The sequence below is a fragment of the Haliotis cracherodii genome, unplaced genomic scaffold, assembly GCF_022045235.1.
Source record: "Haliotis cracherodii isolate W230 unplaced genomic scaffold, xgHalCrac1.p SCAF_8, whole genome shotgun sequence".
NCBI classification, from domain to species: domain Eukaryota; kingdom Metazoa; phylum Mollusca; class Gastropoda; order Lepetellida; family Haliotidae; genus Haliotis; species Haliotis cracherodii.
This window is the reverse complement of record NW_027266341.1, coordinates 37,200,516-37,225,969: the sequence shown is the minus strand read 5'-3', so window position 1 is coordinate 37,225,969 and position 25,454 is coordinate 37,200,516. Positions and strand designations below refer to the sequence as shown.

General features: G+C 40.5%; 1 protein-coding gene across 1 annotated transcript; it reads left to right on the top strand.

Moving 5' to 3' along the window:
- Positions 1-1,212: 1,212 nt before the first annotated feature.
- On the top strand, positions 1,213-14,318 carry LOC139449401 (post-GPI attachment to proteins factor 2-like). Its single transcript, XM_071230766.1, has 5 exons — positions 1,213-1,489; positions 8,261-8,519; positions 10,653-10,768; positions 11,915-12,023; positions 14,083-14,318. The coding sequence occupies exons 1-5, from the start codon at positions 1,316-1,318 to the stop codon at positions 14,226-14,228; spliced, it is 804 nt and encodes a 267-aa protein (XP_071086867.1). The 5' UTR covers positions 1,213-1,315; the 3' UTR covers positions 14,229-14,318.
- The last annotated feature ends 11,136 nt before the right edge of the window (positions 14,319-25,454 follow it).

The following is a 25,454-nucleotide window of genomic DNA, read 5'->3' as shown; positions in this document are numbered from 1 at the left end:
CATCTAGTTGTCGGGGTGGTTAACACACAACAAACGGCTACAGGGTGTGAGCTGATGGCTGTTTATTCTCTCAGAAGAGAAAGGTGAATAAATACGGCCTGCAACATTGTATAAATAATAAGACATACTGCATACAAGACATAGAACATTGACATTGTTATAATATACATAATGGCCTTAAATCTAATGGACATTCAATTATATGCACTTAAAATAGCGAGGAACTTATGTTACTGATGTAGGAAGTAACCCGCACAATGATATATATATTATATATGCTTATCATCCTATAATCAGTTTAAACTAAACATAAACCATGTCTACTGTCATAACACTAGACAAGTACAATACTACATGATAATTACAAAGATATACGAGGTCAGCATATATATAGATACATTTATACATTCATGAATAACACATAAACAATATATACCAGATTGGTGAAACCTGTGCCGTGACACCAAGGCTTCCAAGATTGTACCAGTTACATCTGCATTGACAAAGTATAAACTAATGCAGATACTATTTACACTATAATTGTACATAACACATAAGTAAAATAGGTATTTATAATAAGGATTGATCAAATTACTTAAATAATGCACTTTCACACATACGCATACATTCTTATATACAATTAACACAATTACCTTAATGTGATATGAGGTATAGAATTACTATAAGTTTATTTAGGGTTTAGATTTATTTAGTTATTGTTCAAGTTAAGATGATAATTGATAATTGTGTATTGAATCCACAACCTGATTAGCAATAAACCAAGCACAACTTATTTCTAACTTTAAGAATTAGAAATACACAAATACATACAAAGTATCACACAAGAAATATACTACGACTAACCTTCAAATCCATGAAATAATCACATCCATTGGATCCATGAATACAAGATCCATTCACATGGCCAAAGTAAGACATAGTAAATAAACTATGTACTTAATTCAAATATGAAATAGAATGTGTATAAAACTATGGCTAAAATAGAATTAAAACCTAACTTGTATGTACAAAATATTACTCTGCCACATAGCTAGACAGAAACCCAGCCTTGACTGTAATAAATGCTCTGTGCTGTTGAAGCACAGTCCGCGATCGTTAATCAACATCAACAATGTTGACAGTACAAGGACCTCAAAACAAGAAACAATCGCGCAAACGCACCAGTCAAACGAAACCCGCTTGATACCGACAACGTTCGCTGTACCAGTCGCACACTGGATCGGGGTTCATGGCGGCACTGCTCACGTTATCAGGCAGGCTGTGGAACACTGGGTGATTGGATCATTTGCCAGCCATGGCTTCGTTCGTCACTGACAATAACAATATTCCGTCGAAACAGGACTATTTCCGAATATCCATACCGACGCTTTTAAAAATTCTGACCGGATTACCTCTAGTGGGAGCAAGCGTGTGTGTTATTTTGTCTCTACTCTTTGATTTCGCCTCATCGACTGCTACACACTGCAAGGTACGCCGTTCTCATTGCCAACGTTTATAATCGATAATTTAATTTCCATGGCTGAATGTGCACTGTACTCCCGTGGAGTGGTGCGAGATTTGAGACTAGTGACATAAGCACTGGAGAAGTATTGACTAATTTTATTAGTTTCCTCTCCAGTTGTTAAGAGTAATTAGACTAAACACATGGGTGCTGTTGTACAAGACAAACTAAAGCGCGACGATGATCGTAAGTCTATGTTAAAGTATGGAGTTGCGATCACCTCAGGGCTAAGATTCCTCTGTACAAGGGCACCTTGATCTCATTCAATACGAATGCGCTAAAGCCACGCGACACCAAAGCGGTTGAGTTTGCGCCTGATATCGATTAATGGACCAGCCAGAAAGCGTAACGTGTGTTCGCATGCAGATTTTGTCAATTTCTCAGCTCCTTATTAATTTAATATCAAATATCAAATATTACATTACATATAATCGATTAAGATGGGTCAAGAGTGAGAGCATTCTTCCTGATATGAGAAGTGCGTGTTATATGAGTTTCTTACAACGATTTCCGATAGGCTCGATTCACGCCATCTGGTGTAATTATGGCTCGGTTCAATTGACAGTCCTGGTACGTTTGATTACAGCTATTCAGTACAAGGATGTGTTTCTGTAAACTCTAATATTGTAATCTATACTGATCTTACAGTTAATAATGTCCCTTAATACAAGAAGACAACGTCTCAGTTTGATACAAGTGGCCAAATAAGACATCTAGACGTAATCTGAAAATGGGGTCCGCACTATTGTGCATACCGTAAATCCTTGAATAAACGCGGGTACAACGACCTTCTCTCTTGAGGTAGTATTTTAGTCTGAAAAACTTAGGTTTGTGATGAGTGATTCCTGGGAATTCTACCAATTATTGTCTGTAAGGATCTACCTACCGAATCAGTTTGAGGCACAGAACGTGAGGGGGGAAACAAGGCTTACATGTAAAATCCCATCCGGGATACATTGATTAGACGCCTCCCCCTAATTAACACCAGGTCTCTGGACCTTCCGAAATAAATACACACAGGGTGGTTATTTAAGGATTTACGGTACCCCGCTTTAAGCAACCTTGCGTGATAATTCTGAATTCTGAATGATGTGTTTGAGGCCTTTGTAAGTTCTCTTTTCATAGCTTGATGACCCGACTTCGGTCGAGCACTCAAGACAACGAGAGCGCATGACTCAGGATATAGTGAATGAATACCTGCCGCCCAAATTTTGTGGGCCCATTGTGCTGTTCATGATTCAACGGTAAAAATAACCCTGTGGGCTACCTTAGATTTCCGATTACATTCTAATCAGTTAATCAGTGAGTGCTTGTTCAGAAATAAACAGTGGGGTATAACCAGATGTGCATATTGTAACAAAACATATTATTTATTTATCATGTACGAATCTATATAATAATAATAATAATGATAATAATAATGTGGGCTATCTCATTGAAATCAGATTTTAGTTCTCGCTACCGCAAGCGAAAAATACGATCTGATTATCATCAAATACCCGTATGCAGTAGAGATAATAGCCAAACATATATTCGTGGTAGCGAATCGGCAAATCATTTTTAACCATTGATAAAAAACAGTAACCTAAGGGAACAAGCTCTGCACGAACAAGCTTCAGAACCCAGTCACCTCTGTTGTGTTTTTCAGTGAGCAGATATGAACGTATGGAATTCTTGAACCAGCATTGAGGTGTATGTATTCAATAACACTTGTACTGTTACGTGCTTTGTGGTTTAATTAATATCATAGTTGTCATTTCGAGGTATCAGAACATTCATACATGTGTACATTAACACACCACATAGTAGTGAGTAGGAGATACGAGTTTATCGTGATTATAGCGTTCGGGTTCGAATCTGCACATGGGTTCAACGCGTGACTCCCATTCATGTGTCCCGCGTGAGCTGACTAATGCAGTCGGCTGTACGTTGAGCCATCTCGCTTAAACGCAGCAGCTTCGACCCCTACACGTGCCAGATCCCAGATTCGTCTGACTATGATTCATGCTGTGCAATGACAACAAGCAATTTCTCCTTATTCAAACTATGTGTACCGGGTAGTACCAGTAGGCAGGACATGTTTACCCTTTTCGCGAACACTTGGTGTCATCACTGATTTTCAGTGATCCATTCATTTAATTGTTTACAGCTATTGTGCCTTTTACGTCCAATGGAATCTGCGGGTAATCGAGACAGGTTATTCTCTGGCGTTGACGTTTTATATATGGTAGTATTATATTAATGGAAAAAAGTAACTGATTCATATTAATTGGTGTAAATTTTATGTTATTGAAAATAACGATATAATATTTGGTCATTCGTCTGATCAATATTTTATCATAACACATCCATTTACAAAACCCCATGCCCGGTAACAGGAGACAGAGCGACATGCCTTAAAAGAGGGGTGGTGTAGAACTCACTTACCAGTGACAACATCGGGAGTGTCCACCATTTGCGTTGAAACATGCGAGGTAGCGGTTGTATATAGAAGACGCCATGTGATTGAAAACAGTCTGGGGGATGTTGTTCCAAGTGTCAACTGGGTTAGAGTTACTGACTGGTTTTGATCCTGTCGTAGGCGTCGTACACCCTCACCCCAGGCATGTTGTGTTGGGGGAGAGGCCTGGAGAAACATCAACCGAGTCAAAGAGCCTGACCACCCGATCCATTTAGTCGCCTCCTACCACTATCTCCTGTGAAGATCCGGGTTGGAATTGGTCTTCAGCTGAGGGTCCACCTGACTTGTGGGAGGATACCACAGCAAACCATGCTTGTCGCAAGAGATTAACGCAGAGCTCCAGATAAGCTTTTGGTGTTGTGGGTATTTTACCCATGCATTTTAAAATCATTGGGTATCAGTAATTCTATCTGCGTATTCAAATTTCTGTTACCCACTAGTTTTTACACATGTGGGTATTTAAGTTAAATATTAAAAAAAAACACTCTGCATCTAGTCCCTGCAAACTGGTGTCGTGTGAGTTCGAGAGCTTTATAGGACTCAAAAATACCAAGAAAGTGTGATGGCAAATGATCATGATGTGACTGTCATCGTGGAGTTTGGCAAGGTTGACGGAATGCCCGTTTATAATTTCAAAATAAGTTGCTGATTTGCTAATCGAATACGCAGGGTTACTTCACAATATTTTTGTAGCGTATCTGTGTTGTTCATTGCGTATTTGATACGCTTGGATTATATTTTACTGCGTATTTCTGCATTTCTGATGCGTATTTCACGCAGATACGCAGCTTATCTGGAGCTCTGAATTAACGGGACCCGGTGGTCAGGCTCGCTGACTTGGTTGATGCATGTCATCGTATTCCAATTGCGTAGGTCGATGCTCATTATGTCAGTCACTGGATTGTCTTGTCCAGACTCCATTATTTACAGACGCCCTCATATATAGCTGGAATGTGTGCTGAGTGCGACGTTGAACAACAAACAAACAAACATACGACAAGCAGAGGTTTCTGGGGACTTTCAGTCTTACCCGGAATACTGAAACAAGATATAGCATTAAGGAATGAGACGATGGAAACAAGAAACCTCAGACATATGTGAAATATCATTGAATAAACGAAACAATAATCCAAATGCAACGTATTTTTGTGATAATGAAGACAAACAAATAGTTCTCATTGCACTTATTTACCCATGAATCCTATTGTATACGCATTTTAGGCAATCCTGTTGTCACAGGTATTTTCCCACCTATCACGAGTTATGCAGTCAGAGCGTCACACAATGCTTCGCCTGGCCACGGTGACCTGTCACAACACAGTATAGTCTGTTTCATGTTTCGTGTCGCTAGTTCGTATTCTTTCGTGACAATGTTATTTTCCGTAGATATAAATTAGTAAGAATGTTTTTTTTAATATATGTTACTAATGATTGTCTTTATTTCAAAATAATCACATGTTAGGGTCATTTCTATTTCCAACAGTACTTGAGTATATAGTGTGGCCAGTCCGTGGTACTCTTCATGTTGCATACAGTTTGACAATATACAGTAAGACGCCCATCTTCCCGAGGCAAGAGAGTTAACTGACTTTAAAAGTCCAGTATTACCAGTTATGTCCCTTCTAAGCCTCTCCTATGGACCAATCAGATTCCACCTCTCGTATCACTTGCGTTCGCCTCACACAAAATGGTGGCGCCTGGTCAGGACGATCTGATCGATAATCAAGATCTATATTTTGATAAAACGGGTCTTACATGCGAAATGCTTCAAATCACGTCAGTACCTTGATTAAAAACATGAAAAGATTTGAAAAATATCTGCTGACAACGAGTTGGCGGTGTACATGCATTGCAAATCCTGCAATCGACCGAAATCTGCACAACAGTTTACGAACCGGATTTCAATTTCGGTGCGCGATTTTAATTGGACTATGCATAGACTCGTTAGTCCAGCCAAAATGTAACTCCATAATACCAGCCTAGTTCGACAAGGGTGGAAACTGGACTCTTATAGTCAGTTAACTCACTTGCCTCGGGAAGATGTAAGACGCCCTGTTCTCTTATCTTTCCACCAGTGGCTTGGATAAATACGCATAAACGGCTGTTAAAGTCTATCCTTCTCTGCTCGTGGAATCGGAAGTCCTGATTCGGCTTTATTATGTTTCTAGATTTGTCGGCACCAACCCATGCTCTTGGATCTGACAGAATGGTAACCATCTGAGACCTGTATTACTTCCGACGTACCCCCTACATCAAACTGACACAGTGAAATAACTGAAATTCTGTTCAAAGCGGCGTTAAACCAAACTCGCTCATCCAAAACTGATCCATTTGACGAACCTCAATTTTTAAATGGGTACCTGGTGCTGGCGTTTTTCTGACATATATTCCTTTAGATATCTAATACGGATCAAAGACAGATATCTATTACGAATAAAATGTCTCACATATGTCTTTAGATATACTTAACTTCAGACATGCTAAAAAAATACGACAATTTTGTCACTAGAATTAACAGTACAAAACACGCACGCCCACATAGTCTCATGTGTAATACTCTCTGTGTACGTAATAAGCAGACGTTAAGCTATAGTGAGTGAGTTGGGTTTTACGCCGCTTTTAACATTATTCCAGTTATATCACTGCGTGTCAGCTTAATGTGGGAGGAAAGCCCGAAGTAATGCAGGTCTCAGACGTTTACCTCTTCGGTGAAACCCACGGGAACGGGTATGGTGCTTACACATCTAGAAACAGTATCGGGGTGGAATCGGGATTCGAACCCACAATCATAGGTTTCTGGCGTGCCAAAGGGACGCAACTCTGCACTGCGAATCGCGGCGCCTTGGACGACTGGGCCACCCGTGCCCACTGGTAAGCTATAATGACAAACTAAACATTAAAGTGTTCTATCAGTGTTCTGTATGCTATAAACCAATCAGATAAACTTTATATCCCGATCCATTTAGAGGCACTGAGCAGGATCCTCTTTCTGTCATAAAAGCGCTTTTCTTCCTCAGAGAGTTTAAATTTCCTAAATGTGTGTGTGTTATTAGATCCGTGAAGATCCGGGTTAGAGTAGGTCTTCAGCAACCCATGCTTGCAGTAAAAGGCGGCATGAGAGGGATGGTCAGGCTCGATGACTTGGCTGATACATGTCATCGTACCTCAATTGCGTGGATTGATGCTCATGATGTCAATCACTGGATTGTCTGTCCAGTTCCATTATTTACGGACCGTCGTCATATAGCTGGAATATTGCTAAGTGCGGCGTTAAACAACAAACAAACAACCAATCTTGTTTCACTGTTAAATCAGTGAGTGAATTGACTTCCCAAACAATTAATTGTTTTAAGAATGACATATTACGATAAAATGATAATTACCTTCGTGTCGTATATATGAAGAATACAAACTGTATTACTATATTCTGCGAGCCAAATACAATAACTTTTATTCACTATATATGATATATTGCTATACGTAAACATATTCGGTTAATAATATCCATTGTGTCCACATGAATTAGTTTTGTTTGTTGCTGTGTGACATCGGTTGTGGAGCAACGCGCAGAGAGACAATACAACTGGTGGTCTGTACATAATCGCTTGTGGACCAGACAATCCAGTGATTGACACTATGAGCATCTATCTACGCAACTGGGAGACGATGACATGCATCAACCAAGTCAGCGAGCCTGACCACCGGGTCCCGCTAATCTCTTGCTACAAGCATGGGTTGCTGTGGTATCCACCCACTAGTCAGATGGACCCTCAGCTGAAGACCAGTTCCAACCCGGATCTTCACGGGAGCCAGTGGTATGAGGCGATCTCTTTAGTCGCCTCTAACGACAAGCATGGGTTGCTGAAGATCAATTCTAACCCGGATCTTCCCGGGTTCCACTTGAATGAAGCTCACATCACTTTAAAATATTTAACGTCATTTAATGTCACACTTCCTATTTCAGGTGGGGCGGTCGGGTAGCCTAGTAGTTAAAGCGTTCGCTAGTTGCGCCGAAGACCCGGGTTCGATACCCGACATGGGTACAATGTGTGAAGCCCATTTCTGGTGTCCTCAGACATGATATTGCTGGAATATTGCTAAAACCACACTCACTCACTTACTCTTCTTCCCAGCACAGAGCTTTGTATTGGCTTTCCTACACTTATGAACAGTAACTGGAAGTTCGTTCCGTAACTTCGTGTCCACCGCCGTGATATTGCTGGAATATTGCTAAAAGCGGCGTAAAATCAAAACTCACTCACTCACTCCTATTTCAGGTACCCAACTACTTGCCTTCAATCAGCTCAGCAATCGGTGGCTACACTCCCCAGCGTTACATCTGGAGGATATGTATAGCCCTTCATTGTGCCCCTCGATTTCTCCTCGCCCTCGGCTACTTCAACTACCACACCTCCGTCGACATGCGACAGTACAACAGCGTCTACACGGGGTTGGCAGCCTTGGCCACGACGTTACATATATGTGAAAATATGGCGCTGGTGGCATTGACGTATGTCTCGTCATCCGAAAACATCGGTACGTAATTGAAGATCTTATACAGATGAAAGAGTTGCCAAAATAGGCCGTGGGGTAGCTTAGTGGTCAAAGCGTTCGTTAGTCACGCCTCAGATCCGAGTTCGACTCCCCACATGGGTGTAATTTGTGATGCCCATTTCTAGTGTCCCCTGCCGTGATATTACTAGAATATTGCTAAAAGCGGCCTGACACCATAGCCACGATGTTAACGCCACGTCTCATGTAAGTCAGTGTTATAGAACCGGAGTAATGACACTCGTATAGCGCTAGGATCGCATTATGGAAAGGTGTCTACTTTCGCGACCCCAGTTTAGCCCCACGACTGTCGTTTAGTCCATGCTAAAGCATACAGGTCTTAAAATATTGATAGTGCTACCATCACTTTGGGCAAGTGGTCCTCAGGCCCTATTCCGCAAAGAGATCTCAGGTCTGCCTCTGTCGTATGTCTAAGAACGTTTGTTTATGAACTATACCCTCCTGTAATATCTAGGAAAAAATGAAAAAAATAATGCTTGATTTAGGTAACATGGCTCACGGATGGGTCGGTAGGTTGGGTTTTCAGCTCACCTAATTGAAAATGTCAAGTGAACATATGTCAGGGCGCGTTGTCCGTCCGGATGTCCCTCCGTCCGAAACCGACATCTCTGAAGCTGAAACTTTCAGAATGAATGATCCCAATGTCACTGAAAATAGATCAGAGAACGCTGATCCGGTATTAAACATGGCCGCCACGGCGGCCATATTTAAATGTCATTGTCCCCATTTATCCATGTAATATCCATGAAATATTAGATTTGCGGCAAGCATGTGGTATGTGGAATAACCCGGACTCTACATGGGATGGCTCTCTGCAGTTCAGTTCGGACTGCCGACCTGTGTTTGCTGGAGCACAAGGGTTAAACCTATGCAATTGTGTCAACTGAACACTATGTAGACACTGGACACAAAAGTGACTTGAAGCGCGACGCCAGCTGTTCAAACCTTCGAGCGTATAACAACAGCCGCTACCCCCAGGGCACACCGCGTTCTCAGCGCTGTGATTGTCGTAGGTCTATGATGAAATATGAGATTAACGATCGTCCCAGCGTTGAGATCGCTTTGTCGAGCGGTACCCAGATTATTACCCACACGCTTCTTTTACACGTATTTACACCGTGTACGGTGTGTTGACTGCTTCTTGGGTGTATACTACTGTTAGCATTCTGATAACACTCTACGGGCTTTGTGAATGCAAACAGAGGTAAAAGTTCTCTCCGAGGGACAATACAAGGAAACCAGTCGGGCTTTTGTTGAGATAACTTTCGTTTAAGGGACCCGAGATCATTGTCATGTTCATTTATGTTAAACAGAATATAATATATCACCTTCACACGTTTTGAATCTCTGATTGATTAATAATCAATAGTTATATCAATATGGAAATTCAAGTTCTGACTTTCTCGTGATACATAAAGAAGACAATCGGTGCACGTGCTTGTCTATCTGCAGAGCCAATGGAACTTAAGATACTGGAATCGGAAACTCATGTTTACCATGATACATGCATTATGTAATACCGCTGAGCGAGACGCACAGTGTATGTTATGAACTCGCGTAGTTTTGTTTAAGGAAGAGAATTTATGGATGTCAACTTCTTTATTATGACGAAACACAACATTTCGGAGTATACTTTTACTCCTTCATTAGGTGAATGGATGCTATGAGGGAGAGAGCATATGTATGTACATTCTAATAATATCACATTTTTTCACAAGCACGTTCAATATATTTGCCTAACGGAATTTCTTGTGTAAAGAGCGTTTAAAGCAAAAACACTAAAGTCAGGTACAGGTTTTGTGCTGTAGTAGGGTTTCTGTTTCTGTTGAATATTAGAAAGATATTTTTGAAGCAATACACAGACTTTGAACGAACACGTTATTGTGAGATCAATACCACTGAGAAAGTGCTTTGAACGATAACACCTCGGGGATTGGTTAAAGGAGCGATATGAATAGGTTTTATTGTTTCGGGATTTATCTTGAATGCGTTGTTTGACCTTCACTGTTACTTAATGTCATTTCATTTTGCAGACTCGCAGACCTAAAATCTGAGTACTGGTATGGTCGATTGTTTGATCACAAATTCTTCTTTCAGAATTCCACGAAAATGCATTCATTGCCTTCATGGTGTTCTCACTCACATATATGCTGCTCACGTGCATTTTGTTCTCCTGGGGACGCACTGGCAACGGAAGAAAAATTACTCCCGTGGTAAGTACTATATATAAGCGGCATATTTGTGTCGTTGAACAGACGTAACTGTAAGGCTTCTGTGTGGAATTGTCATGTTTTATTCTTTTAATGGGGAAAAAGAGTTCCAGAAATATTGCTAGGCATCTCGCTCATTCGTCACTTCTCGCAACCTCGGCTTGTCCCGGAATGACACGAGTTGGTTACGAATGCATCTCTGAGTTGCCCTTTAGCCTTGTCCCCCAATTCCATCCGATTTGGAACCTTGGTCTGTCGGCACCTCCACTGCTGATTGTCATCTTTCACAACATTGATTGTATATTTGCAGTGATATAGATGTGATATTACTGGCTGTGGAGTTAAACAATATTTACTCTCATTTAGACATTTGACGACAGCAGAAAGTCATATATTTCTGCCTATTGTGGGAAATCTGAAATGTTCCTGTCTTTCGAGCCACCTCTTTCACTCGCGGTGTGATAGCCTAGTGGTTAATGTGTTCGCTTGTCACGTCACCGTGAAGATCCGGGTTAGAATTGATCTTCAGCAACCCATAATTGTTTGTTGTAAGAAGCGGCTAACGGATGGGATGTTCAGGCCGGCTGAGTTGGCTGATGCATGTCATTGCATCCCAATTGCGTAGATCGATGCACATGATGTCAATCAATGGATTGTCTGATCCAGACTTGATTATTTCCAGACCACTGCAATATAACTGGAACATTGCTGAGTGCGACGTTGAGCTACATTAAACAACCACGTCACCGCCCGGTTTTAATACCTAGATTTGTACAATATCTCCACCCATTCCTTCTTTCAACCGCGTCCTGGCCACAGCTATACGCATACCTATGATTGTGGGTTCGAATTCCGGTTCGCCCCGATTTTGTTTCTAGGTTTGTCAGCACCATACCCGTGCTCGTGGGTTTCATCGAAGTGGTAAACGTCTGAGACCTGCATTACTTCGGGCTTTCCTCCCACATTAAGCTGCCACGCCGCGATATAACTGGAATACTGTTAAAAGCGGCGTTAAACCCAACTCACTCACTCACTCATGCAATATAGTCACGCAACGCGCATCACACAATGTATGGCAGACCAAAACATATATTTTTGTCAGTGGTGAAATAAAGATGTTACAATTATAAATATAAATCTTCTTTGCAGGAAAGGAAATCTCTTAACCTCAAGGCCACGTTGTTCATCTTTAACCTGTTCATATTCCTGTTTGCCGTGTACCTTTACTTCCGACATCACGACTACTGCGAACCAGGAGGTATGTTTTCTATCAAATATACCCATAACTTTCCGGGTGGAATAGGTCTTCAGCAGCCCATGCTTGTCGTAAGAGGCGACTAACGGGATCGGGTGGTCAGGCTCGCTGACTTGGTTGATGTTTGTCATCGATCCCAATTCCTTGGACCGATGCTCATGATATTAATCACTGGATTGTCTGGTCCAGACTCGATTATTCACAGACCGGCGTCATATAGCTGGAATATTACTGAGTGGGGCGTTAACCAACCAACCGTATCAAATAATGTGTCGTGTTATCGTGTTATCGATGCCTGAACAAATTCAATCTCGCGATCTGATAAATATGCAAATGAGATCACCCAATATGAGTTACTTTTCATAAGCCCCATATATGGATGCGAGGACAACTTGCTTGATAAACTGTTGCTGAACGTGGTTAGAGATTGTTTTCCAGAAAGCTAATTGCTTCGAGGGGAGGGGAGTGGAGTGGAGCGCTTCGAGGGGAGTGGAGTGGAGGGGGAGGGGGAGGGGGGTTGCGTCCCTTGGGCTCGCCAGAAACCTATGATTGTGGGTTCGAATCCCGGTTCGCCCCGATTTTGTTTCTAGGTTTGTCAGCACCATACCCGCCTTGTGGGTTTCAACGAAGTGGTAAACGTCTGAGACCTGCATCACATCGGGTTTTCCCCCCACATTAAGCTGACACGCCGTGATATAACTGGAATACTGTTAAAAGCGGCGTTAAACCCAACTCACTCACTCACTCACTCACTAATTGCCTCGGGGTAAGCAAACATGCCCGTGAGCAAATACTTGGCTCTGTGTTATAAATAGAACAGTTTACTTAGGCATTGTATTCATAACCGGTTCTGCGGGAGCAACAGCCCTATTGAAAAAACTATTTATCGCTGTTTTGTTCAGTATGAAATGCAGTTTTGTATGTGTAGTTAGTAGTAGGACACAACACAACATATATGTTTCGTTTATTTTGAGAGGTTGACCTTGATATGACCTTTGAACGTGGACTATACTGAAATCAGAAACTTCTTATGTCCTCTCCTCAGCCATATTCTTTCAACATATAATGATATTTGGTATCTGTGTATTTAGTAATCCGGCTCATCTTAAATATTCTCCTTTATTTGATTGTTTTTATTTTGACCATGCTCTCAAATTGTCTGGAAATGCATTTCCTCCCTCTGGTAAACACCATCTCGCCAGAAACGCCTGGACCAATGAAGCTGAGACTTCACATACTTGTATCCAGTAATAATAAAACCGATATGATATAATATTTATTCAAAATATTCCAATCCGACCTGCAATATGGCCACGACAGCTGTCACATTGGAAGGCCTGTCACGGTCATTAATCGGCCAGTTAAGCGTAATAAATTTGATGACTATTTCGCAAGCTGTGGGATAACTTCTGTTTATTGGTGTAATAATTTTAATTTTGACATTGCTTTTGTCGTCATGTTTTTATTTAATGCTTGGCTCTGTATTTCTTTTTTGGGGAAACGATGACATGCATCAACCAAGTCAGTGAGCCTGACCACCCGATCCCGTTAGTCGACAAGCACAGTTGCCTTTTACGGCAAGCATGGGTTGCTGAAGACCTATTCTATCCCGGATCTTCACGGGTACTTGGCTCTGTAAACATGCTTGGCTCTGTAAACATCTCTGAAACTGACGAACTGATGGGGCTGATATTTGGCTTGACTGTTTCTCCTCATGATAACATCATATTTTTTTCAATTGCTATAGATTGTAGTGTTGGTTTTTAGTATGAAAACAAATTGAATATCAATTCTGTTCAGTTGCTGTCTTTGTTTTTAAACGTATGAACATGTGATTAGCCTGTTGAAATAAGGCAGTTATAGGAGACGTTCTCAATGAAATAGACTGGAGTAAGAAAAGACCTCATTATGACCTACGACTCATTATGACGTAGGTTTTGCAACTAAAATACCAGGCTGCCATGGCTGTCGGGTCGGATTACATGAAGGTACCTATTATACCGCCAACCTTGAACTCGTGTCTCTTACCGTCATGGTGAGTGATTTTTCTTTCTCTTTTCAGTATACACTGGATTTGCAGCGTGCGAGTATCTCACGGTGATATCCAACATAGCGTTTCACGGCACTGTGTCCCTGGATTGGAAGGACTACACGCTGATGCTCAGTCACAACGACTTTGTGGACAAATTACAGGGCAAGTCCGACTGATGACTGCCTTGTGTTTAGATTGTTTCTGTACATATAGAATGAGTGTCTTGTTATGGGAACGTGTGGTTATTGTCTCAGCCTTTGTTCACATTAAAGATATTAAAAACAGCTTTTGAGTCATGTTCCATTGAATTGTATATTTGTATAACAGAACTTCTTGAAGATTACGCATATGGAGGTTTTATTAGATCGACGTGTATGCTTGGGGGATAGCACCATAAAGCGTCTCTTCCCATGAACAAGTAGGTCCAACTGATTCTTTCATATTACTGTAAATGTATTTTTCATGGAATGAAAGAATCGGGTGAAAGATTACAACATTTTGTTGTTTAACGCCGCACTCAGCAATATTCCAGCTATAAGACGGTGGTCTGTAAATAATCGAGTCTGGACCAGACAGATTGACAACATGAGCATCGATCCACACAATTGGGATCGATGACATGCATCAACCAAGTCAGCGAACCTGACCACCCGATCCCGTTAGTACCCTCTCACGACAAACATACATTTTAATATTTTTTTAGTAGTGTAGAAGCGTCGCATTCCCACATAGGCATACTGATGTGATGGATGCCCCAATTAATAATCACTTTGTCCCTGACACATGACACGAAGGGTGAAACACAGACACCTCCACATCCACCATCCAGTCGTCTTATGTGCTATAGTGTATTATGCAGAGTTGCATCCCTTACGCGAACCAGAATACCATGACCGTTGGTTCGAATCCTAAATTTGCTTTTTTTATAATTCGTGGTTTGACAGACCCACGCTCGTGTTTCACTAAAGTGGTAAAAGTCAAACACCTACATGACTTAGGGGTCCTTCCCATGTTATACTGACGCGATAAACTGTTGTGGCGTTAAGCCCAATTTCCCCTCACTATCCTCAACCCAAGACGATAATCCTCTAGCCAGTTAGTACGAATCAATTAAAATTAAAATTAATTAACATCCAATAAAGTAATCTTATCGCCGACATTGTCAAGTATAGTTAACCGGCAACATACCTTGTATTTAAGAAATAAATGACGGGTGGGAGTTGTTTATCTACAATAATACACTGCGGCGCAACTCCGAGTTGTTTTCTCCTCCTCAACATTATGTAAAGCCTTTTTAAGCATGATAAAATGTACAAGCTTTTAAAATATTTACCCGTATTTGAATAATGATGACTCCCTCAAGAGAGTCGGACCTCTGCAATTTCGGACAAGTCCATTTAATGCACAGCTGGACATTTCTCGCATATTCTCACAATCCTCACGTCGATTACCTGTACTTTTCTCCAATCACCGAATGTCCTATCTCTCCGGCTTTTGGCTTTCGGCAATCGCCTTTATGTGTGTTGCCCAGCTACATCTATCAGGAACAACTCACTAGACAATTCCCTCTCGAAAACAATGTTCCTAAAGAAAATTCTTGAAAAATAATAATTATGCTTCAGAACTTTAAAAAGAAAGAAAAAGGTTTTCCACAAAATAGACATTGTTGTAAGGTGTTTTTCGTTTTTTTAAAAATCAGTCATAGGTTTAATTGAAAAATATCTGGTTTTGCAGCTGAAGCTGAAAAAATATCTGATCTCGATAAAAAATCCCTGACCCTCCCCCAGAATGTCAAATAGTCGGTCCCTAATCACTATGATGCTATATATGACATATATCTACCATCTCATTTATAGGGGGTTGTGCTCAATGGTCCAGTCTGGGTCTAGGCGTAGTTATTGCCGTGTGTGAAACTGGGACATCATCTCTGGGTAATTAGGACATCGTTAACTGCTAGATTGATAGAATCCTCCAATTAGAGTGGCGCCCTGAATTAAACTTGCACTGATGGCATGCCCTTTCCGTTACCCGTTAACTGACTACAAGGTGGCACGTTGTCCCCGTTAACAGCGCACGGGCCACAAATCAGGTTAATTGCCGGGGTAACAATGTAATGCTTTCAGCATGCTTTCGGGTGTGGACTTGGCGCATTATTATTATACATGTATCTTCGACATTGTGACCGCCTCCGTGGACTAGTAGTAGAGCGTCTCCCCGCAGAGCGGAAGGTGGTGGGGTTCGATCCAAGCATGTATCAAACTCGGCAAAACTTTCCCTATTTGGTAATGATATAGAAGAATGTCCTATCAAAAATCGAAAATGTCCTAGTGCATAGTGCCAGCCATTATGACAACTTCCGTTACTATGTTGTCCCTCCGGTATTAGAGAATATTTACCTCCTTCTGTAAGCCCGAAGTAAAGCAGTGCAAGATGTATAGTGCTGACAAACCAAGGTAAGGCGAATATGCCATTCGAACCCATGGTCAGTGTACTTAGTCATGCACAACAAAGGGACTAAACTCTGCACACTGAGATGCAGTCAGTTAGATCACCTGTGTGTGTGAGCACAGACCCACGTAACTAATAATAATAATAATAATAATAATAATAAACAAACACACAAAAATCGACTATGGCTTTGCCTGCAAGTTGGTTTATTATTATTAGTTACAAGGTCATGTGGTGTGAGTATGTGTTTAACGAGAGAGAGAGAGAGAGAGAGAGAGAGAGAGAGAGAGAGAGAGAGAGAGAGAGAGAGAGAGATCGGTTACAGACTGAGATCAGAATCGCCTGGTATGTTGTACAAATGTCGTCCCAAATAGTCGCGAATATGTGATTCTATCGGTTGTAAATGTTGTGAGGCACATACAAAAATACCAAAACGTTTATGAAATTGTCGAGACGTTCACGATCTCATTCCGCTGAAGCGCAGATAAAATCTGTTAATCCTGACAACGTGTTCATCCACGAGGATATACTGTACATCCCACTTGAAATCATTAAAGGAATCTAGACTCGAAGATGCCTATACACAAACATGGACTTCAAAATGGGAAACCTTTACGAAGGGTGTATTCTATATTATCATATTTAAAACTAGAGAACTATCTAAAATTCTTACAGCAAAATCGATTGAATTTCAGGACCTCATAACACAACAGGTGGGTTTTCAAAATTATACCTCTGGAGGGAATATTGGAATTTCCCCACTATTTTCTTAAACATAATTTTAACTGGACAGACGTATGTGATTTTAAAACAATCCACGGCTTTCTGCGTAAAGAGTAATTCATTGATTTATGACCCTTTTTAGGAGTTGTGTGTGACCAACACGCCGTCAGCCCGTTGCGGGTCATGGCAATGCGCTCTAAATGAATCAGGTTAAAATGTAAATATATACCTTTCAAAAGAAGTTAAAGTACCCCCGATTCTTTCATATGACTATGGCTTATCAGCCATGGCTGATTGTTCTGCAAAACACAATAATTATAATTTGTTTTGAGTAGTTTTTATTACAGCGTGAGATCCTTAATACTGTTGTCCGTAAATATTCTTTATGACATTTGATTTATGATCAAGTTGCATTGTGTCTCTTGTCTAAAGCAAATCTACAAGTATATGTACTTGCACATTGTAATTTGATAAACATGACCACGCCCTTATATCCGTATATGCTAAATGGTCATCCCCTTAATGATTCTAAGCTGTGGTATAACAATTGAAACACATGTGACCCCTATAGTGGTCAAGAGGAGACATTGCTTTACCGCGAGAAAGCGATAACACGAGACATGAAAGAGATATTCTTACCGCTTCCTCGTCTCGTGTTATCGCTTTCAAGTCTCGTGTTATCGCTTTCTCGTCTCATGTTATCGCTTTCTTGTCTCGTGCTATCGCTTTCTCGTTTTGTTATGGTTTTCTCGCGCCCTTAGTTGAAGGCGTGAAAGCGATGTTCTCTCTCGGCCTCCATAGATACAGACACTAATTTACGTGGCGAGGAATACGGATTATCTGTCCCGATCGAATATAATTGTGTTAGTCACGAGCATTGGCGACTGACTTACAATAATATATTTCCGAGGGACAGATAATCCGTCAATCCTTGTGACGAGTAGTATATTTTTCTATAACCCATCGTAAAACTTGAACATAAGCTGACAAGAAGCACCTACATTCACCCTCGAGAGGCGAAGTCATGAATTTTTCATATTCCTACGATTTTTGCACTGTCAACTCTAACAAATTGCATAAAACTGTTATTAAACAACAGTCAGTGTCAAATATAAACATTGGAAGGAGCGCAACCCTGACCCTGAAGTGATCAGTGTGTTTGCAGCACGAAGTTACGGAACGAACTTCCAGTTACTGTTCATAAGTGTAGGAAAGCCAATACAAAGCTCTGTGCTGGGAAGAAGAGTGAGTAAGTGAGTGAGTGTGGTTTTAGCAATATTCCAGCAATATCATGTCTGAGGACACCAGAAATGGGCTTCACACATTGTACCCATGTCGGGAATCGAACACGGATAATCGGCGTGGCGAGCGAACGCTTTAATGACTAGACCCCGACCGCCCCTGCTGGGAAGAGTTTACAGTCGGCGATGTTTGGAAGGAATGTGTTCAACTGCTGACTCGACAGATTTGCTAATGTATGTTTTGAGTACACCGCCGTAAATTAAGACCGGAAAAGAGGGAGTGTATCATATCTACATTTGTGTCTTGTGAATTGGATCATAGAACCACGTCATGTTCTTGTCCCGATGAAGACACGGGTACCACGGTAGAGTTAACAAACGGCAGTGGAGAGTGCGTTCACGGGCGCACAACGGTTGGAAATGCCGCAGTGTTGTCTTTCGGTGATTTGCGAATATCGTTTATTGAATGGATGTTTTCATGACCAGTAACTTGCATTATTAGATTTGCCGTGATGCCCTAACTTGAAAGTGACTGAATCATGTGTTTTCACTCATTGTGCTTACTTTGTCAGAGAACAGATTGGCTTTTGATGCCATGGAATTTATAAGTGCTCCTAGTTTATTTTTGCTCACAGACTGTATTCTGAACCACCTTCTCCTTGGTGTTCGTTGCCAGATAAAACGGATCATCTTTAACAGAAAAATTGCTTGGTCTCAAATATCGGTACAATCCATACACAGTGACCGGGTAACATGTGAGATTCTCGGGTTGGGCCAAGGCTCCCGGGGTGACATCACGAACACCCGTTGGGTCGACACCGGTAGGAGTTTTGATTTGCTGTGCACATACTCAATTAATTTAATTTCGAAAAGAATATGGAATCCGAAAGAGAAAAGCCACAGTTTTTCCGCTTCAAATTCCGTTCTAAACCCAACAAGTGAGCTTGGCCCGTATTCAGTCCATCTTGTGTTCTCACCCCGATGACAAAAGGACATGTTCAGTTTGAAGGGAGGGATGGTTTCGACTGGGCGGTGCTCATTCAGTTTGTCGGCAAGGAAGGGTCTCACAACTTTCATGTTCAGCGTAGTTTTTAAATTTGTATTGACAGTTTCCTTTTCCTCAAAGTATTTGTGAATGTCACTGTCGTACCTTGTACAAACCCTTTGACTTGTTGAGCAATGTGTGGCGCTGGTGTGTCGTTAGAACATCGTCAGTTGCTAAATCATCCAAAAACGACTGATCTAGGCCGAGATTTAGGCTAGGTACGGCAGACATTGAAGACAATGTGTCTGGAAGAACCTATAGTCGATAACGAGGTTCTTGTAACTCACCTATCTCTGTTTTGACACCAGAAATGTTCAAACTGTTCAACGTATAAAGTGTATAACTCTTCCAAACACATTTCCATCGATCTTGAATTGATCTTTCAATTCGTTTACGTTCAATGTACAACGACCTAGCAGACGATTATTCAAGCAAATTTAATGTTTCAAGAAATACTATCAATTTATATGTTTTACAAGTGTAAACGATTAACCTTATTGGAAAATTATAAAAAAAACAAAAACATATTCAGTAGAGTATTTGCTGCTATGAATATGAAGCCTCGTGTGTGTGTGGTTTGTTCGTGGGAAAAAGATGAATGAACGTTATCACTGAATGAGGAAAGTAGTTCCGACAACTAATCAAATGGCATTATTTCTGAAACAGTCAATCAGCTGTAAGCGAAAACTTCCTAACCTACGTCTCCTTTCCCGTATGGGTAATAAATCGTATATAAATAAATGATAATAAATAAACAATATTTATTGAGGCACTTAACCATTGTTGCTCTGTATGTGTTACACATAATGTTTGACCTATAAACATTGGAGTGATATCTGTTAACTATGGTGGCCGAGAGGGGACATCGCTTTCTCGCTTTATCGATTTCTCGCTCTATCGCTTTCTCGCTGTATAGCAATATTCCCTCTTGTGGGTTTTAATCATAAAAGAGAGCTGTGATTTTTCCAGTCGCATTTCAAATTATACATATGGACGGAATGTTGAAATATTCTCACTATCTACTGAAATATGATATAACAGTACAGACATATGTGCTTTTATAACAATCCACGTATTTCTGCGTAAAAAAGAATTTGATTGATTTATGGCCCTATTTAGCTATTGGATCCCCCGCCCCCAGGCCAAGTTATCAAAACAAATAGCAAATCACACCGCTCAATAGCGCTGAGTAGAACGTACTTCCTAAAAAGCAATAGTGTTTTCCTAAAAACAACGCTTATATCAATGTTTATTCTGTTTGCGGAGTAGATGTCATCAAAGTGGAAGTCCTCACCCAAGCAATGGTAATACTACCGGATGTCCTTTATGTAATTTCTAGTTTTTGGATGACATATTGTTCTCAGTAACCGTAATGTGGAAATAGATAGTTGATTCGTTTTATATTCAAGTTGGTATTTCCGATATTCAAAGTGTCCAGTGAGGCCGTCTTATCAACAGTCATTTCTGAGACATGAATGCAAAGTATAATTACCTTATTCGACGTAATAAGCGCCCCGCTCTAATCAACGCCCACGGCGATATTTCCTAAAATATTGGCTAGTGAACAATCCCAATTAGCACCCCTTCCGATTGATTAATGTACACAAGACTTATTTATTCGCGTATAATACGCACTCGTTCGGTATATGCACACTTAGTTATGGTCAATTAAATTCCTGAAAAATATATCTGTCGTACATAAACATTTCAGGCTGTCAGCATAAACCACAAAATTTATCTTTCAACTCAACTTTTCGTCGAATACGGTAATTAGTCTACGATACTTTTTGGGCATTAACTCTAACATTAATTTCAAGATTTACAGCACATACTATTCAAAAGAAGTTAAAGAACACCCGATTCCTTCATATGACTATGGTTAGGGAGAGAAAGCGATATAGCGAGAAAGCGAGAAAGCGATAGAGCGAGAAAGCGAGAAAGCGATAGAGCGATATTTCCCATAATGCCGTACATTAAAACGGTTTTTGCTGATATCTAGTGACCCATTCCTGTAATTCTCACCGCTATTTTGCTTCTTATGATTATATTTTTAAACATCTTGTTGTAGATAAATATGTTACAAAATACACACGTAATTTTTTCTCGTTTAGCTTGTATATTTTCTTGTAGTGTAATAAAAAAGCAAGATTAACAGAATACAGACAGTCACTGTTCATATTTTCATTTTGTTTATAGTACACACATTTTCCACTTTAATATATGTTATAGATAATCATAGTAATGCATTTCATATTGTAATCAACCTTAACTATGTGGCCACACTAATATTATGTCTCTCCATATGTGTAGTTTACACAAGTACACATATCAACTGTGATAACGTCACAGCGATGGGGGCAGTGGGTTAGTCGAGTGGTTAAAGCGTTCGATCGTCAAGCCGAAGACCCAGTTCGATTCCCCACATGGGTACAATGTGTAAAGCCCATTTCTGGTGTTCCCCGTGATATTACTGGATTATTGTTAAAAGCGACGTGAAACCATTCTCACTCACTCACTCACAGCGGTGTTTATCAAATTACTGTATGCAAGTACATATATTTGTATATTTGCACAAGACAAGAAACACAATTCAAGTTAAACATACATCAAATGTCAAAAAGAACATTTACGGACAACCTTACGACACACTGTAACATCACATACCACCGAAAACAAGTAAAAGAACACCAACAATTATAAGATTGTATTTTTGCAAAACAATCAGCCATGACTAATTAACCATAGTCTTCTCAACTTCTTTTGAAAAGTATATATTTAGATTTTAACCTGATTTATTTAGAGCGTACTGCCATGATCTGCCACGCGCTTTCGGCGTGGTGGTCATATACAACTGAATAGGGCCATAAATAAATCAATTACATTTTGCGCAAAAATCTGTGGATTGTTTTAAAATCACCTACGTCTCTACAGTTAAATTAATGTGTTTTAAGTAAATAGTGAGAAAAGTTCAACATTACCTCCAAAATGCAGCACATATCACAGGCGGCCCCTATAGTGGTCAAGAGGGGATACTGCTTAACTGCGAGAAAGCGAGAAAGCGAGAAAGCGATAAAGCGAGAAAGCGATAGAGCCATAAAGCGAGAAAGCGATGTCCCCTCTTGGCCACCATAGTTAACTGTGTCAGGAGAGCTAACATATTTCTTTTAGAATTCCCGTAGCACTTAAAGGATTGTGTAGTGAGAATGTGACGTGGCAGACAGAAAGCCATCATACTCCGAAGGCGTGGATGGTTGCACATTACTTGAATCACAAACTAGGGCGTGGTCCCAGATACGATTATTACAATGTTGCTGACACTGGCTTCAGGGTGAGTCCCCGTTAGAATTGGTCTTCAGCAACCCATGCTTGTCTTAAGGGACGACTAACAGGATCGGCTAGTCAGTCTCGATGCACGTCATGGTATTGTTACGTGTCGACCTTCAAATTGAAACAATAAGTTAACCTTAGAAATCTATACCTAAAGGAATTCATTGTGAAAACAAGAAACCAAAAAGAAATGCTATACAATTAACAATTGTGTTGTGACATTAACTAGGTTTACAAATCAGAACAAATGATTGCACAGCAATTCCAATGGCAGTACACAAAAGAGTGGCAGTACAAATTTGAATAAGTTCATACTTTGATGTTTACAGTTTCTTTCATGCTGATTGGCTGAAGGGATAGTCACGTGATCTGATATTTGGAGTTCACTAACCTGTGAACGGACAAAAAGAGTTCACACGATGTGAACAATTTTTTGTGAAACTAATCGTGTGAACTTTTGTCGGAACTACTTTCCGGGCTTTTCCCCGAATTCTCGATTGGTGTTTACCATCAACTCTTTCTTATATTTACCTTTTAATACCTGCATTTATCAGCAATATAATTAATTTAGTATTTTTGCCTGGTCTTGTAACATTTCATCTAACTTATAAATAAATAAATGCTTTGGTTCTGGTGATTGATGTCGTCTAGCTGCTACATGAAACAAAATAGATCTTTCAATACTAATAACGCAAGTGAAGAAAATTAATACTGTCAAATTACTGAGGTGAACGAAATTGATTTATTGAGCGATCTTGACTTTGATGCCTTGTTTTCAGAAATGACAGGAATCTTGCACCAATGAAAACAATGATGTACCCTGCTCAGATGTGGCCGCTGATACAGAGCAAACGCGACTGCTCCTAATCAATCCCAAACTTAAACCCGATTCACTATCGTATCGGGAAAGAAATCTAAGATTTTGAGAAAACATAAAAACTTAAATGAAAAAAACACACACCAAAAACTTGCCTACCTGTTTTATCGATTGGTGATCGTAGACTAGAAATCTACTATTCCGGTTTCTGAGTTGGCCGACCTTCTCCGTACACTCTATATCTAGGCCGAGAAGCGGCGGCACATGAGGAGTGCCGGGGCACAGAAATGAAGCTAGTATCAGGTCATACAGTAGGTCCATCTCAGATGGTCAGAAACGCAAGCTAAGCAAAGTAGTACAACACACGCGACAAATCCCAAACTCCAAATATAACACACACCCTGACGTTGAAAATTAACACAAAACACAAAACACAAACAGACAACTCGGTTCAATTCCCACCAGGCCATTCCGCATCGTCCGAATTGGTTTGCGATTATCCAAACACAAGCAACACTTTCATAAATCGGTGAAATTACCAATATGCTAATGCCATGAGGGGGTTGACGCCTCGGGGTGTTTTCCATAACTGCTCCTTAAACGTCATTTTCAACAGCAGTAAGTATAAATTTCATCCTCATGCTCCCGTTCGACTCGAAATGCACCTCTTTACAAAGTTATGTACTGTGACGTCATATATAAATCCGCGCTTGAAGGTTGACCTCGCCTCGGTGCATCGAGGTCATGTTTATATTTTTGTTCACCTTCCTGTAACCTATTTTTAAGATTTGATTTATCCCAAATATTGTTTGTAAATTTGTTCAGAGAAAGAAACTATGTTGACATTTTTCTAGATTATGCTGCATGTATTCAAAGAATTATTTTTATCATATAATGGGTAGGTTTCTCGGCAGGATAAAGCCAACGGATAAAAACGATATCCGTTGGGGTCATATGCGGACAGAGATGCAAATATCAAAGGTCAAGTAGGGACTACTTTCACTGTTTATAAACAAACATGGCGTCCCCCTTGTCATTCGGCGATCGAGTCAGAATTAACCATCGGGAATCTGGATAAACTACAGGGATAATTGCTATCATTATCAAAAGAACAGTCTATTATACTGAAAATCAGTGTCTAACTGTGACGTAGCTAAGGCATTTTATAAGTTTTGGCAACTTTGGAGATATACATTTCGAAACAATTTTGCGAGGGCACGAGGCCTAGCCAAGCGGGATCAGTAGCCATATCTGTGCTTGTAGACCTCTACGGCTTGAAACCGTCTCCACAAATTAAAATAGTTGGATTTGGCCGAAATATGTTTGAATTGTTACCTTGTTTCGTTTTGTCGCTGTGTATACATCTGACTACACTTCTTAACGTTATGACAGGACAGACCGACTGTCAACAACGTCTGACCGTGGCCGTGACGTCTCATAGACTAGGGTTAGAGTAGCTTCCCTTTGACAAAGGGCAGTTACTCTAGCTGACAGACCGATGGATTGCCGCGGAAGGTAATTAAAAACAATTGTTGTTTTGCGTATATGTTGCTTCGCCACTGTATAAGAAACATATTTCAGTTGGAACTATATTGGCTACTGTCACTGTCCGACTGACACATCACTTACCCTGTGACGTAAAAAAATATTAATGCGCGCATTCCAGGAGAACTCGCAATGTTTCGGTAATGTTTGTGAGAGAGGAATGTGGATGTTGTGCTGCTCACTGCTAGTCATGGCTGGTCATGGCATTCTATGGATGTTGTGCTGCTCATTGCTGGTCATGGCATTCTATGGATGT

What these genes read in the sequence shown, in the direction of transcription:
- LOC139449401 (XM_071230766.1), top strand. Translation starts at nt 1,316, where the DNA reads ATGGCTTCGTTCGTCACTGACAATAACAATATTCCGTCGAAACAGGAC. An exon ending in CGACTGCTACACACTGCAAG is followed by an intron (nt 1,490 to 8,260) that starts GTACGCCGTTCT and finishes CTCCTATTTCAG; the next exon opens with GTACCCAACTACTTGCCTTC. An exon ending in CGACTACTGCGAACCAGGAG is followed by an intron (nt 12,024 to 14,082) that starts GTATGTTTTCTA and finishes TTCTCTTTTCAG; the next exon opens with TATACACTGGATTTGCAGCG.